The sequence below is a fragment of the Hemitrygon akajei genome, chromosome 9, assembly GCF_048418815.1.
Source record: "Hemitrygon akajei chromosome 9, sHemAka1.3, whole genome shotgun sequence".
Lineage (NCBI taxonomy): Eukaryota > Metazoa > Chordata > Chondrichthyes > Myliobatiformes > Dasyatidae > Hemitrygon > Hemitrygon akajei.
In genome coordinates, this window is record NC_133132.1 from 62,226,182 (window position 1) to 62,242,973 (window position 16,792).

Here is a 16,792-nt window from a genome sequence, read left to right on the forward strand (position 1 = left end):
ACCATGCTGGCTTTGGCCTATCTTGTCATGTGCCTCCAGATATTCCGTAATCTTATCCCTAACAATCGATTTCAACAACTTTCCAACCACTGATGTCAGGCTAACAGGTTTATAGTTTCCTTTCTGCTGCCTCCCACCCTTCTTAAATAACGGAGTAACATTTGCAATTTTCCAGTCATCCAGTACAATGCCAGAATCTATCGATTCTTGAAAGATCACTGTTAATGCCTCTGCAATCTCTCCAGCTACTTCCTTCAGAACTCGAGAGTGCATTCCATCAGGTCCAAGAGATTTATCCACCCTCAGATCATTAAGCTTCCTGAGTACCTTCTCAGTTGTAATTTTCACTGCACATACTTCACTTCCCTGACACTCTTGAATGCCCAGTATACTGCAGATGTCTTCTACTGTGAAGACTGATGCAAAATACACATTCAATTACTCTGCCATCCCTGCATCTCTCATTACAATATCTCCAGCATCACTTTCTATTAGTTCTATATCTACCCTCAACTCTCTTTTATATACTTTAAAAAGCTTTTAGTATCTTCTTTGATATTAGTCGCCAGCTTCCTTTCATAATTCATCTTTTCCTTCCTAATGACCTTCTTAGTTCCTTCTGCAAGTTTTTAAAAGCTTCCCAATCCTCTATCTTCCCACTAACTTTGGTTTCCTGTTTGTCCTCTCTTTTGCTTTTACTTTGCCTCTAACTTCACTTGTCAGACACGGCAGTGTCCTTCTTCCATTTGAAAATTTCTTCTTACCTGTACTTCCCTCATTTTTCACAGAAACTCCAACATTGCTGCTCTGCTGTCCTTCCTGCTAGTGTCCCTTTCCAGTCAACTTTGGCCAGTTCCCCTTTCATGCCATTTTAATTTCCTTTATTCCACTGGAATACCGACACATTGGAATTTAGTTTCTCCTTCTCAAATTTCAAAGTGAACTCGATCATACTGTTCTCTAAGGGTTCCTTAACCTTAAACTCTCTTATCATTGCACAACATCCAATCCAGAACAGCCAATCCCCTTGTGGGCTCAACAATAAGCCGTTCTAAAAAGCCTTCCCTTAGACATTCTACAAATTCTCTTTCTTGAGGTCCAGTAATGGTTTTCGCAATCCACTTTCACGTTAAAATCCCCAACAATTATCATGACATTGCCCTTCCTATCTCCTGCTGTAATTTGCAATCCAAATCCTGGCTGCTGTTTGGAAGCCTGCATACAACTGCTATTAGGGTCCTTTTACCCTTGTCATTTCTTAACTCAACTCATAGAGACGCTGCACTTTCCGATCCTATGTCATCTCTTTCTAATAATTTAACATTTTTTCTTATACACAGGGCCACTCCATCCCCTCTGCCTACTAACCTATCTTTCCAATACACTATATATCCTTGGACATTCAACTCCCAATGGGAGCCATGCTTTAGCCAAGTTTCAGAGATGGCCACAACATCATACTTGCCACTGGTGCAGCCAATTGGGTTTAGAAGTTACAAGATTAATTAAATGGAGATCTATTTCTGGACACTTCTGTACAGAGAAGGTGTTTCAAATGATTGTAGTAAAAATTGAAAGGCCAACTACTGGTGAGTCAGTATCCCAAGAAAAAACTACCACCAGGAAGACAAAAGAACACTCCAAGCAAGTCCGCGGAAGGTTTATTGAAAAGCACAAGTCAGGAGATGGTTACAAGAAAATTTCCAAGTTACTGAATATCCCTTGGAGTAAAGTCAATCATCAAGAAATGGAAAGAATATGGCAATGCTATAAATCTGCCTAGAGCAGGCCATCCTCAAAAACTAGTGACTGTGCAAGAAGGGGACTAGTGAAGGAGGGTACCAAGAGACCTATGACAACTGGAGTTACAAGCTTCAGTGGCAGAGATGGGAGAGACATACAGCTGTTGCCTAGGTGCTTCACCAGCCGCAGCTTTATGGGAGAGTGGCAAAGAGAAAGCCACTGCTGAGAAAAACTCACATGAAATCTCAGCTAGAGTTTGCCAGAAGGCATGTGGGAGAATTTGAAGTCAGCAGGAAGAAGGTTCTATGGGCTAATGAAACCAAAATTGAGGTCTGGCCATCAGACTAAACACTGTGTTTGGCGTAGGCCTAACACCACACATCATCAAAAAACACACCATCCCTACTGTGAAGCATGGTGGTGGCTGCATCATGCTGTGGGGATGCTTCACTGCAGCAGACCCTGGAAGGCTTGTGAAGGTAAAGGGTAAAATGAATGCAGTAAAATACAGGGAAATCCTGGAAGCAAACCTGATGCAGTTTGCAAGAGAACTGTGACTTGGGAGAATATTCGTTTTCCAGCAAGACAGTGGCCCCAAGCATTAAGCCAAAACTACACAAGACTGGCTTAAAAACAACAGAGTTAATGTCCCAGAGAGGCCAAATTGAGGATTTGTGGCTGAACTTGAAAAGGGCCACAAACTTAAATGTTCTCTATTTTTAGACTCCTCTACTGTGAGAAAATGTTTCCTGCTCTCTCCTATACATTTTCTCTTCACTACCCACCCTCTTCAGTACCCTCCATCAGACAAAAGATTCAAAACTCTGAAAGCACTTCCATCAAGTTCCAGGACAGCTTCCTCCCTGCTGCTGTAAGATTATTGAACCATCCCCATGTTCAATAAAATTGACTGTTGACCATGCAATCTACTTTGTTATGGCTTTGCATCTTATTGTCTACCTCCAATGCACTCTCTTTGCAACTAACACTTCATTCTGCATTCTGTTATTGTTTTCCCTTGTACTATCTCAATGAACTGCTGTGCTGAAATATAGTATGGATAGCACACAAAATATTTTCATTGTACCTTGGTACATATGACAATAAACCAAATCACCTTCATAATTTAGTATATTTCTACAAGTCCTTCCTCAGTGACCTCTACACCAAGGAAAATAAATCCAATCTTTCCAATATCCACTCACAAGTGAAACCCGCTATCCTAAAAAAAACACCTTGGTAAATGGAGAAGCAGGAATAAAAACATTATTATATATGTTTACAACACTGCAGCTGCTGAACTGGCGTTGCAAACGGAATATTAGTCTCTGGAAATGGACTTACCGGTAACTTTTGTCCCTATAACTAGCGGTAATGGGATTTCATCTGGGAGGTCTTTGTACTGGGAGAGCTCTGTCACTTTCCTCTGCTGCAGGAGTCGGATCTTCTGTCGCTTGTGTTGCAAGGCAGACCGCTCTTCTGCAAAGAAAGCTGCTGAACAGCTGCAACACAGGAGAAAGTGTTACAACACCAAGTGTGCCTCTAACTCAATGACAGTAATCAACAGGCTACTGAATGTGACCTCGTGTGGGTTGCCATAAAAATGAAATAAAAACCTTTGTTTTTTACCTCATGCTGTTTTGTTTTCCAATATCTAGGGCACAGAGTGCCAAGAGACTCTTAGTCCACTGTGAATAAGCAACTCAGTGGTTAATACAAGAATCCAGCTTACATCTATTCTTGATCTTTTCATCTCTGTCATTTCTATATTGGTGGTATTTAGTGTATTGCTCTTCCCTCAGTCCATTAACTCATGTCTTTACTGTTGTTTGTCTCTGTAATGCAGACAAATTAAGGCAGTGGCTTTAATTTAGAGTGCTGCATGCTTGTTGGGATGGGTTGAGGGTGAAATATCCAGATGCTTTCCCACAGAGAATGCAGTTCATCAGATAGGCGCATGAAGTGGTTTTGGATTGCTCGAGGAAAGCTTCAGAAGTGACTGCCTCGGTACTTCCAACACAGTTGCCTCAGCACAAGCCAGTGGGAAAATAAAAAGCTGATGAATCTACACAGAAGCAATGGCAACCATGTCATCACATACTTCCTGACCCTGGCTGGGTCCAACATACTTGCCCCCTGCTTAATGGCAAAATTTCTAATGCCTTTTTGCCTTTTTCTAATGAAGTTTAGCACAACCAATGACCACAGCAAACAAATCCATCTTCTTATCATTCCAGTGACTTGAATGATGTAGCAGGATTTAATTTATTACTGACAGGCACCAACTTTACACCATGTAACTGAGATGGCAAGTCACCCCTCAGGGAAGGGGGTAGGGGTTGAGTCACCCTGGTGATGTTTTCAATAAACCAGCTGCTTTAGTTTACTCCTGACAACCCAAAGATAAAATCCAATTTCACCCCTTGCCTTGACCTTCCTAATGAGAGAAGCACTGTATTCAGATCTCTACCTCCCTCCACAGCACTTACCGCCTCGGTTTCCCCATTAACCTCCTGATCTTCCCCCACTCCACTCTGGTTAGCTTCCTGGTTTTTAGGTTTGGGAAGGACTCCTTCAGGCATACACAGAAATCATTATCCCCCTCGAAAAGTGGCCTAGGAAATGGAACAGACCAGGATTTACACACATACACCAGAGGTAAGGAACCAGAGCTTGTAGACAGAGTTAAGAGAGTCTGAACTAGCATACTTGTCAATGTTTGAGTAAAACCATTCATAGATGCACCACTTGTGCGCCTTAGGCAGCTTCAGCAGATTCCGTAGACGTAAGCCTATCTTCTGGGCTACCTTCTTGTCTGGTGTTGCCAAGATCGCTGAAAATTTCTGTTGAGAGAGTATAGAGAATTGAAAATGGTGAAAGAGTCCAAGAATGTAGGTTTGCATACTGTCAAGAAAGCTTGAATCCGACACCCACATATAGTCTACCCCAGCCCCAAACCTCCAGCTGTCCAAGGATTTCCATGTTGTCACTGACGTCTGAATTGCTACGTGTCCCTCTACTTTACACTAAGGGTTCTCTTACAAGGAATGGAGATATTAAAATAGCTAAGAAATAGCTTCAAGAGCAAGCATTCAATTACAGGAAAGTGAGGTCATGCAGATGCAGAGTGCTGTGGGATGTTATTGGAGAGTGTGGTGGATCTTCATGGTAAAATATTTAGTGTAAATAATGGACAAGAATGGATGACCTGCCTAACTATAGCCAATCCTTTCAAAAACAAAATCTCTTCCTTCAAAACTTTAAGATCCAAATATCAGTTAATTGAGCTGAATCCTTTGGGTTCAATGCCCCCTCTCTTGCCTGTGGTGGTCACAGAACATTGTACTATACTATCACTGTTTCAGCGTCTGCTGTCAGAGTGAACTAGTCCCCTCTTGCCCAGTTGTGGCTTAATTAGCATTTAGCAATGTTCCACATCATACAAAGTCCCTTGGTTCAGTACCTTTCAAGGCTGATAGGACTTGACTAGGCTCTTTCAGCTCTGATACTGAAGATGAGATTAAGGTTCCTCCCAAAACTATTTGTCAGGCTCAGTACTATATCCAGGTAAGAGCTATTCACCTGGATGGTAAGATCATGGATTTTAGGTTTTTCTATCATGACTTTTACAGGGCCCCATCCTTTGGTAAGAACAGGGAGCACTCAAAATCTGACATCATTTCACACTATCCTATTTGAGAGCATTTTGTCAGCATGTTAACAGATACACTTCTCTGAAGAATGACAGAGAACAGTCCCTTGCTAAACAAGGATGGAGAGGCAGGAGGATTGACAAACTTCTTTAAGGCTGATAGGCGATTGGAAAAAAAGCCAGCAACTGGCCTTTAAACCAAGACAAGGTGCCTCTTACCCTGTAAATTACGTGGCTGATTTTGAAACAGCATCAATCTGTTACAAAACAGGTCTGCTTAAAGCAAAGGAGGTCCCACCTGAGGATGCATGGCAATACGCTGGTTCCTCTTGGGAGACTTGGTGTTCTGCAGTTGCCTCTCGTCCTCTTCATTGAAGAGTCGGCTCCTCTTTGTGCTTCTTGTTGGCTAAGTAGATTGAACATTTTATAAGAACAGCCAAATGCAGCAAGCCTTCCGACACAAACATGGAAATATTGGATTGCCACAACCCATAAAGAAAATTAGTGATGTGCTATTTAACATGGACATCATAGCTGGTGTTGTTCCAGTTTCACACACTTTCCCTAGCCTAGACAGTGATCTGCAACAGGATTCATGGGCTCGCTTTTAAAACAGAGAACACTAAAATCAATTGGTCACCATCCAAACTAAAGATGGCACTCATGGGTTTTCGAATTGGGTACCATTCTGACTCATATTTGGACTTACTGGAGTGAACTAACCTTTATTCAATCAACACACACAAAATACTGGTGGAACGCAGCAGGCCAGGCAGCAGCTATAGGAAGAAGTACAGTTGACGTTTCAGGTGGAGACCCTTCATCAGGACCCAAAACGTCGACTGTACTTCTTCCTATAGATGCTGCCTGGCCTGCTGCGTTCTACCAGCATTTTATGTGTGTTGCTTGAATTTCCAGCATCTGCAGATTTCCTCGTGTTTGCTTTATTCAATCAGACTGAAATAGATCAGAAGGGACAGTAGTCTCAGGTAGAGCCCTATTTGCGAATAGGGAATATCAACCTAAACTCTGAGCACGATCTTTATTCAGGTCCAGATTTATGGTCCCTTCCCCAAATCACCTCAAATCTAATGACTTGTTAGATCATTCTCGTGGGCTGTTAAAGGTGGGGTTTAGCTGCTATTATTGCTTGGAACATTAACATGTCGACCTTTTCAGATAAGACTACAGATTTCCTACCTTAATAAACGTTGGCAAACCAAATGAGTTTTAACCCCAACCTAGAACAGGCTATAGCACAGTACAGGCCCATTGGCCCACAATGTTGTGCTGACCTTTTAACCTACTCCAAGATCAATTTCATCTTCCCTCCTACACAGCCCTCTATTCTTTTAAGAGTCTCATAAATGTCCCTAATGTACCTGCCTCTACCACTACCCTTGGCAGTGCGTTCCATGCTCTGACGATTTATTTATATATTATTTGTTTTTATTTAGAAATACAGCATGGAACAGGCCTTTCCAGCCCAAAGAGCTGCATTGCCCAGCAACCAGCTATTTAGTATTAGTCTAATCACAGGACAATTTATGATGACCAATTAACCTACTAACCAGTATGTCTTTGGACTGTAGAGGGAAACCAGAGCACCTGGAGGAAACCCACACCATTCATGCGAATGTACAAACTCCTTTCAGACAGCACCAGAATTGAACTCGCAAACTCCAGAACAGCCTGAGCAGTATTAGCGTCATGCAAACTGTTATGCTCCTACTTCTGATATCCCACCAATAATTTCCTTAGATCACCTGAAAATTGTCATCTTTAATGCAATTAGCTGTTACAGCCCCGGCAGAAAGCCATTGGCTATTCCCTCTATCCGTGTATTACTATTTTGTATCCCTCTATCAAGTCACCTCTCCTCATCCTTTGCTCACGGAGTAAAGCCCCAGCTCCCAAAACCTTTCTTCATAAGATATGCTCTCTAATCCAGGCAGCATCCTGGTAAATCTCCTCTGCACCCTCTCTGAAGCTTCCATATCCTTCCTATTATGAGGCGACTAGAATTGTACACAATACTCCAAGTGTGGTCTAACCAGAGTTTTAGAGAACTGCAACATTACCTTCTGGTTCTTGAACTCAATCCCCTGACTAATCAAGGCGAACACACCAGATGTCTTCTTAGTCACCCTATCAAAAGGCACGTCAATTTAGAGAGATTGATGGACATGGATCTCATTCCTCCACTTTGCTAAATATCCTGCCACTAACCTTGCACTCTGGTTTCGTGTTCAGCCTTCCAAAGTGCATCATTTCACACTCATCTGGAATGAGCTCCAACTGCCACTTCTCAGCCCAGCTCTGCATCCTATCAATGTCCTGTTGTAATCTAAGACAACCTTCTACATTATCTACAACACCATCAATCTTTGTGTCATTCACAAAATTATTAACTCATCCTTCCATTTCCTTATCAAAGTCACATAAAAATAACAAAGAGCAGGGGTCCCAGCACAGATCCCCAGGGAACACCACTAGTCACAGTCTTCCAGGCAGAATATGCTCCACCTACTATCATCGTCTGCCTTCTGAGGGCAAGCTAACTCTGAATACACAGAGCCAAGTTTCCCTGGATTCCCTGATCCCACATTCTGAATGAACCTACCATGGGAAACCTTGTTGAATGCCTTATGAAAATCCATACACACATCCACCACTCCACCTTCATCAATTTCAATTGTTACTTCCTCAAGAAGTCAATCAGGCACGTGAGGTATGACCTGACGCTCACAAAGCTACACTGACTATCCCAAATCAGAATATGTTTCTGCAAATGTTTCTCCTGGATACTTTATAACTCTCAAGAACCCCATCTGATCCTTGCTTCTTAAACCTTAAGTATGCTTCTTTCTTTTCTTGACTAGATGTTCTCTTGTCAACAACAGTTCCTTCATGCTCCCTTTTTTCCAGCTTCAATGAGATATACCTATCTAGAATCCCAATGTAAGTGTTCCCTAAACTACCTCCACATTTCCATTGTACATTTCCCTGAAAACATCCATTCCCAATTTACAACTCCAAAGTTCTTCTCTAATAGTATCATAATTCCCCCTCCCCAATTAAATACTTTCCCAGGCTGAATGCTCCTATCCCTATCTCAGGCTATGCTAAAGGTCTGAGAATTGTGGTAACGCTGTTTCCGAAACGTGCACCCATCAAGAGATTGTCACCTGACCAGGTTCATTGCTAGTATTAAATCCAGCACGACCTCTCTTCTAGTTGGTCTGTCTACGTAGTGTGTCAGACTTCCTTCCTGGACACAATTGACAAATTCTGCCCCATCTAAATCTTTTGCACTAAGGAACCACCAATCAATATTAGAGAAGTTGAAGTCACCCATGACAACAACCCTGTTATAGATGTAGAACACAGAAAACCTACAGCACAATACAGGCCCTTCAGCCCACAATGCTGTGCCAAACATGTACTTACTTTAGAAATTACCTAGGGTTACCCATAACCCTCTATTTTTCTGAGCTCCATGTACCTCTCCAGGAGTCTCCTAAAAGACCCTATAGTATCCGCCTCCACCACTGTCGCCGGCAGCCCATTCCACGCACTCACCATTCTCTGCGTAAAAAAAACTTACCCCTGACATCTCCTCTGTAACTACTTCCAAGCACCTTAAAACTGTGCCCTCTCGTGTTAGCCATTTCAGCCCTGGGATAAAGCCTCTGACTATCCATACAATCAATGCACCTCTATCAGGTCACCTCTCATCCTCCATTGCTCCAAGGAGAAAAGGCAGAGCTCACTCAACCTATTCTCATAAGGCATGCTCCCCAATCCAGGCAACATCCTTGTAAATCTCCTCTGCACCCTTTCTATGGTTTCTACATCCTTCCTGTAGTGAGGTGACCAGAACTGAGCACATAACTCCAAGTGGGTTCTGACCAGGGCCCCACATAGCTGCAACATTACCTCTTGGCTCGTAAACTCAATCCCACGGTTGATGAAGGCCAATGCACTGTATGCCTTCTTAACCACACAGTCAAGCTGTGTAGCAGCTTTGAGTGTCCTATGGACTTGGATCTCAAGATCCCTCTAATCCTCCACACTGCCAAGAATTTTACCATTAATGCTATATTCTGCCATCATATTTGACCTACCAAAATGAACCACTTCACACTTAACTGGGTTGAACTCCATCTGCCACTTCTCAGCCAGTTTTGCATCCTATCAATGTCTCCCTGCAACCTCTGACATCTCTCCACACTATCCACAATACCCCCAACCTTTGTGAGATCAAATTTACTAACTCATCCTTACATTTCTTCATCCAGGTCATTTATAAAAATCATGAAGAGTACGAGTCCCAGAACAGATCCTGAGGCATCCCACTGGTCATCGACCTCTGTGAAGAATATGACCTGTCTACAACCACTCTTTGCCTTCTGTGGTCAAGCCAGCTCTGGATCCACAAAGCAATGTCCCCTTGGATCTTTCTCAATAAGCCTTGCATGGGGTACCTTGTCAAATGCCTTGCTGAAATCCATATACACTACATCTACTACTCTACCTTCATCAATGTGTTTAGTCACATCCTCAAAAAATTCAATCAGGCTTGTAAGGCATGATCTGCCTTTGACGAAGCCATGCTGACTATTCCTTTTTTTTGTAATTTATTTTTTTATTGAAGTTCATCATCAAACAAACATTTCCATAAGATGTATTTCAGACATTGTACATATATATCACATAATCATATATATCACAAATCTCCACAAAGTATTTATCTGAGGTATACACTTATAGAAAAGAGTGGAAAGAAAAAACAAGCAAAAGGAAAGAACTATGTACAAGTAGGGAGTGATTTTTTTTAAACAACAGATTTATTGATTTGTGAGAATAAAATCAGGCCTATGAGGCATTATGTAGTTAAACCATTTTCCCCAGTATGAATCAAATTGTTCCAGCTTATGATTAACAGATGCTGTTATCTTCTCCATTTTGTAAATGTCCATTGTAATTTCCATCCATGTATTTAAAGTTGGGCTCTCCTGTGATAACCATTTCCTAGTAAGAGTCTTTTTACCAGCCACCAACAGTATATTCATTAAATATTTATCTCTTTTCAACCATTCTTGAGGTATATATCCAAAATATATGGTCTTACTCTCTAAGGGTATTTCACATTTAAAGATGTCTTGTAGGGCATTGTGTATCCCCCTCCAATAGTTTTTGATAACAGGGCAGTCCCAAAAAATATGATAATGATTTGCATTTTGATTTCCACAATTTCTCCAGCAAACAGGGAGGTTACTATCATAATGGGATTTCTGAGAGGGTGTAATAAAATATCTTATCAAGTTTTTCCATCCAAACTCCCTCCATTTCTGTGAACTGGTACACTTCCATTGATACCTCCATATTGTTGTCCATTCTTCCTCAGATATAATTATCCCTCCTTCCTTCTCCCATTTTGTTTTAATGTATGAAGTCGAATGTGTTTTAAGATTTGACAACCCCTTATAAATGCTTGAAATGATTCTACTACCATTATCTGAATTATATGCTTTTCTAAAGAGCTCTATCAAGCATGTATTTGCCTTGGTTACATTTTTAAGTGTCTTATTAACATATTGTCACATCTGTAAATACTGATAAAAATCTTGTTTTTCTATTAAGTGTTTCTCTTTAAGCATTTCAAAACTGAACAGTGTTCCTTCTTTCATTATGTTGCAAAGAACTGTTATTCCTTTTGCTGTCCAATCCTTAAATCTAGCATCGAGTTTATTTGGTGTAAAATCAGTCATATGCACACCATTTAAGAATTGCAATATCTCCCTCTAGATTATATTCTTCTATAGTAGTTTTCCATATTTTAAGAGTCAATTTCACCCATGGGTTATCAATAGTATTTATGTACCTTTGCAGGTTGTTATCAGCCAAAATTGCTTGTATGGGGATGGGAAGTACCCACTCCTCAATGTTTTTCCATTGAGCGTCATATGATGGGTTGCACCAACATATCACAACTCTCAACTGTGCTGCAAAAGAATAATCTCTAAGAGAAGGTAGGCCCCATCCCCCCTTTTCCTTTGCTAATTGCAAAGTTTTAAAAACTTACCCAACTTGATGCTTTCCAAAAGCTCCAGCACATCCTCTTTCTTAATATCTACATGCTCATATTGTGTCAGGAAACCTTCCTGAACACACCCAACAAACTCCACCCCACCTAAGGGATGCCAATCAATATTTGGGAAATTAAAATCTTCCACCATGACAACCCTGTTATTATTACACCTTTCCAGAATCTGTCTCCCCATCTGCTCCTCGATGTCCCTGTTATTATTGGGTGGTCTATAAAAAACACCGAGTTATTGACCCCTTCCTGTTTTTAACTTCCACCCACAGAGACTCCCTCCATGACTTCCTCCTCTCCTGCGGCCGTGACACTACCTCTGAGCAGCAGTGCCACGCCCCCACCTGTTTTTCCTCCCTCCCTGTCCTTTCTGAAACATCTAAAGCCTGGCACTCTAAGTAGCCATTCCTGCCCCTGAGCCATCCAAGTCTCTGTAATGGCCACAACATCATAGCTCCAAGTACCGATCCACTCTCTAAGCTCAGCCGCTTTGTTATGATACTTCTTGCATTAAAATAGACACATCTCAAACCATCAGTCTGAGCGCATCCCTTCTCTATTGCCTGCCTTTCCTCCTCCTTGCACTGTCTCCAAGCTTTCTCGATTGGTGAGCCAACCATCCCTTCCTCAATCTCTTCAATTTGGTTCCCACCCCCCAGAGATTCTAGTTTAAACTCTCCCCAAAAGCCTTAGCAAACCTCCCTGCCAGGATGTTGGTCCCCCTTGTATCCAAGTGCAACCTGTCATTTTTGTACAGGTCACGCCTGCCCCAAAAAAGGTCCCAATGATCCAGTAATCTGAATCCCTACCCCCTGCTCCAATCCTTCAGCCACACATTTATCCTCCATCTCACTCTATTTCTATTCTCACTGCCACGTGGCACAGGCAGTAATCCCAAGATTACTACCTTTGAGGTCCTGCTTCTCAACTTCCTTCCTAACTCCCTGTATTCTGTTTTCAGGACCTCCTCCCTTTTCCTACCTATGTCACTGGTACCAATATGTACCATGACCTCTGGCTGTTCACCTTCCCACTTCAGGATATCGTGGACGTGATCAGTGGGAGGCAAACAATCATTTGCGTTTCTCTCCTCCATCCAGAGAATCGCCTGTCTGACCCCCTAACTATACAGTCCCCTATCACTGCTGCCATCCTCTTCCTTCCCCTACCCTTCTGAGCCACAGGGCCAGACTCTGTGCCAGAGGTGCGGCCACTGTTGCTTCCCACAGGTAGACTGTTCCCACCCAACAGTACTCAAACAGGAGCACAGACTGTTAAGGGGGAAAGCCGCTGGGGTACTCTCTAGTATCTGATTCTTGCCCTTCCCTCTCCTGACTGTTACCCACTTATCTGTCTCCCCAGGCCCCGGTGTGACTACCTGCCTATAGCTCCTCCTCACTTACTCTGACCAGACAAAGGTCATCAAGCTGCATCTCAAGTTCCCTAACCCGGTCTCTAAGGAGCTGCAGCTCGACACACTTGACGCAGATGTGGCCTTCCGGGAGGCTGGGAGTCTCCAAGACCTCCCACATCTTGACACCCAGAACAGAACACCAGCCTCAAACACATACTTCCTGTTGGTATTCCTCACAAGTAACTTACCTCGCCTTGACGCGTTATCTTTGAAACCCTGGTGAGCCAAAGCCCTCCTACTCTGTCTCCCTCTTCTCTCATGCCCCCTCTATAAAGCAGTCTTCTTTTTAAAGCCTTCCTGCTGGTCTAATTCGCTGACATCCACGCACTTACACAGGTTATTTTCACATCTTTCCAAAACCTGTCTACTGATCTGCTCCTCCGTGTCTCAGTTGCTATTGCGGGGTGGGGGTGGGGAGGGGCTATAGAATACTCCCAACGGAGTGATTACTCCCTTCCTGTTTCTGAGTTAAACCCACTCTGACTCAGTAGATGATCCCTCCAGGTCCTCCCTACTGCAGCAAGATAATATTCCCAAGTATTAATGCCACTCCCACTTCTTTTACCTCCCTCCTGTCCCTTTTGAAACATCCAGCAGCCGTTCTGACCCTCATGACAGCCAAGTCTCTGTAATAGAACCATAGAACACTACAGCACAGCACAGGCCCTTCAACCCTCCATGTTGTGCCGACCCATATAATCCTTAAAAAAAGTACTAAACCCACACTACCCCATAACCCTCCATTTTTCTTTCATCCATGTGCCTGTCCAAGAGGCTCTTAAATACCCCTAATGCTTTAACATCCACCACCATCCCTGGCAAGTCATTCCAGGCACTCACAACCCTCTGTGCAAAAAACTTACCCCTGATGTCTCCCCTAAACTTCCCTCCCTTAATTTTGTACATATGCCCTCTGGTGTTTGCTATTGGTGCCCTGGGAAACTGGTACTGACTATCCACCCTATCTATGCCTCTCATAATCTTGTAACAGTTACAACCTCTTAGTTCCACTTACTGACCCATACTCTACATTCATCACCTTTGTTCCAGATACTTCCCACATTAAAGTCCATACATTTCACCCCATCCAAAAGATTGCATATATTTATGCTCTATCTACTGCCATTCCTTCTTCACAGTCTCTCTATATGTTGTGTCTACTTTACATCAACGGCTCTATCCTCTGACCTGTCAGTCTAGTTCCCATCTCCCTGCTAACCTAGTCTACATCCTTCCCAATAGCTCTAGCAAACCTGCCCACGAGGACTTTGGTCTCCTTGTGTTCAAGTGTAACCATTCCTTTTGTACTGGTCATACCTTCCCAAGAAGGGATCACAATGATCCAGAAATCTTAAGTCTTCAACACTGCACCAATTCTTCATCCAAACATTCATCTGTTTGTCATCCTATCCTTACCCTTACTGGTGTGTGGCATGGACAGCAGTCCAGAGATCACTGCCCTGTCCGCTCTCCCCTATCACCAGTGCACTCCTTTTCTCCCCTCTTCCCTACTGAGCCAGAGAGCCAGACTAAGTACAAGAGACCTGGTTGCTGCAGCTTTCCCCTGGTAGGTCATCTCCCCCAGTAGTTTCCAAACTTGTTATTGAGGGGAACGGCCACAGGGGTACTCTGTATTATCTGCCTATTCCCTTTTCTTCTCCTGACATTCACCCAACTTCCTGCCTCCTGCAACAGGTGTGACTGCCTCCTTGTAGATCCTATCTATTGACCTCTCATTCTTCTGAATGAACTGTAGGTCATCCAGCTCCAGCTCCAGCTCCCGAACACGGTCTGAAAGAAGCTGCAACCAGATGCAACTCACAGATGTAGCCATCAGGGACATCCCACATTGTGCAAGCGGAGCACACCACTGCCCTGGGGTCCATTCTTGCTACTTCACCTATGCAAAAATAAATAAAAAGAAACTTGACAGAACCTTCAAACTAGCTTCAGCCTCTTCTTGTTGAAGCCTCTTGAGCCAAAGCTTCAGTTCCCCACTCTAACCCTATCCACACACATTATGGCTGCTCCCACAAGAGACTGCACAGGCTGGAAATCTGAAGCAATGCACAAAAGCCTGGAGGAACTCAGTGGGTCAGACAGCATCTATGGAGGGAAAAAGCAATTTACAAATTTTACAGTTATTATTGCTGATACTGACTTTTTATTCCAGATCTACCTGAGTATTATGTGAATTGCTGACACTAAGCTTGGCTTTTAAAAGCCTGCAGGTAGAAGGAAGGCATTAAATTTCACAGCTTCAACAGAATGTACACGAAACAGATGATACTATCAGCAAACTTTGAAACTTTTGCAAAAACCCTTGTCATTTAAAGTCTGGTGCATCCTGCTGCTCCTGCACCATTGCTCACAACCCCCACAAAGCTGTTTATAAACTGATTCCAGGCTTATTCTTGGCTCCTCAGTGATTTTAAGCAGCTTGACAGACTGAGACCAACCAGCAGAGACAGATTGTGAGATCTGATTGCCAATACATGAAGCCCCCTGCTGTAACATTAATTTATAAACTGCTCATGTCACAGATAGAGCACACACCTTTAAGTGCTACATTTATTAATGACATTTCCTGTTACACCTTATTTATATTTACATAAGACCACTGACCCAACAGATTTGCATGCTGCACACTTAATTCCTTTGCTGGCAGTGTGTAATATACCCTTAAATTCAATTATGAAATACAGCAACTTCCCACTTATCTAACAGGCTACATAGATATGTGATACATTGTAACTTTCTTCTTTATATAAAACAAAAACCATTGAAGGTGTCATCAATTCCCACCCAGGGCAGATGATACCACAGGTATTAGTACAGACTTACTATATATAAATGACCTTGGAGCTAAGATCAGCAATCCAAGTTTAAAAATCACTTAATTCAAAATTTAAATAAGTTTTTTTAAAAGTTGCAAATAAAAACAGATTAATAAGAGGAACTATTGAAAAATGTTAAAATTAATATTAATATGGAAATCTCCAAAGATGATCATTTTATCTTACAGAATGAAAATTCAAGCCATTTATGCAAGTGAAGTGCAAGTAACTAACTGACAGTTAGTTACTCTAAAGAATAACTGGTACAATCCTGTTAAGCATGAATGCTACAACAAAAAGTAAATAAATTGTCTATAAATTCTTGATAATCTTCCATTTGTCTTCCATGCACAATAAATCCAGTAAGATCAGCAGGTCTGATGATTTGCCCATTATCTCTTCTGTGTACCAAAGGCTGGGTCATCCACAGAGCCCTGACTGAATGCAGATGCTGTCCTTTTAATCGAATTTGATGCGCTCCAGATGAGAATTTGCTTTTAGTGGTCACACCAGCTGGGCCTTCCATCCAACCACCTCTCCAATCTCTGCCAAGTGCACAACCCAATGTCAGTTAATTCAACAGAGTCCAAGGACTGAAGCAGGGGCCATCTTACTGTTTATGGGTCTGCCTTGGTTAGTCAGTAGTGGATACTTCCACCATCAGTAAGTGAAATTAATTAAACTATCGAACTGTACAGCACAGGAACAGACTCTTCAGCCCATGGTGCCTGTGCCAACTGTGTTGCCAAATCAAACTAATGCTGTCGCCTGCAATCATCCATTTCTTTTCATTCTCTGCATATTCATGTGCCAGCCTAATAGCTTCTTAAAAGTCACTCTTCCATCTGCTCCCACCACCTGCAAGTTTCAGGCACCTACTATTCACTGAGTAAGAAAAATACTTGCCTTGCACAGCCATTTGAACTTCCCGCTCACAGCTAAAAAGCTATTTGCTCCAGTATTTTACATTTCCAGTCTGGGGTAAAAATATTCACCATCTACCCTATCTCTGCCTCTTATAATTTATAAAATTTTAATAGGTC

The 16,792-nt window shown here is 42.4% G+C and overlaps 1 protein-coding gene across 2 annotated transcripts in view; it reads right to left on the reverse strand.

The window, feature by feature from the left end:
- The window catches only part of lin9 (lin-9 DREAM MuvB core complex component), a 156,545-nt gene that overhangs the window by 45,483 nt on the left and 94,270 nt on the right, over positions 1–16,792 (reverse strand). For both annotated transcript variants that reach the window (XM_073056107.1, XM_073056108.1), the window contains exons 4-7: positions 5,694–5,801; positions 4,453–4,586; positions 4,233–4,358; positions 3,088–3,245 (exon numbers count right to left, since the gene is read on the reverse strand). In XM_073056107.1, coding sequence (XP_072912208.1) covers positions 3,088–3,245; positions 4,233–4,358; positions 4,453–4,586; positions 5,694–5,801 — 526 coding nt within the window. The remainder of the gene's footprint in view (positions 1–3,087; positions 3,246–4,232; positions 4,359–4,452; positions 4,587–5,693; positions 5,802–16,792) is intronic.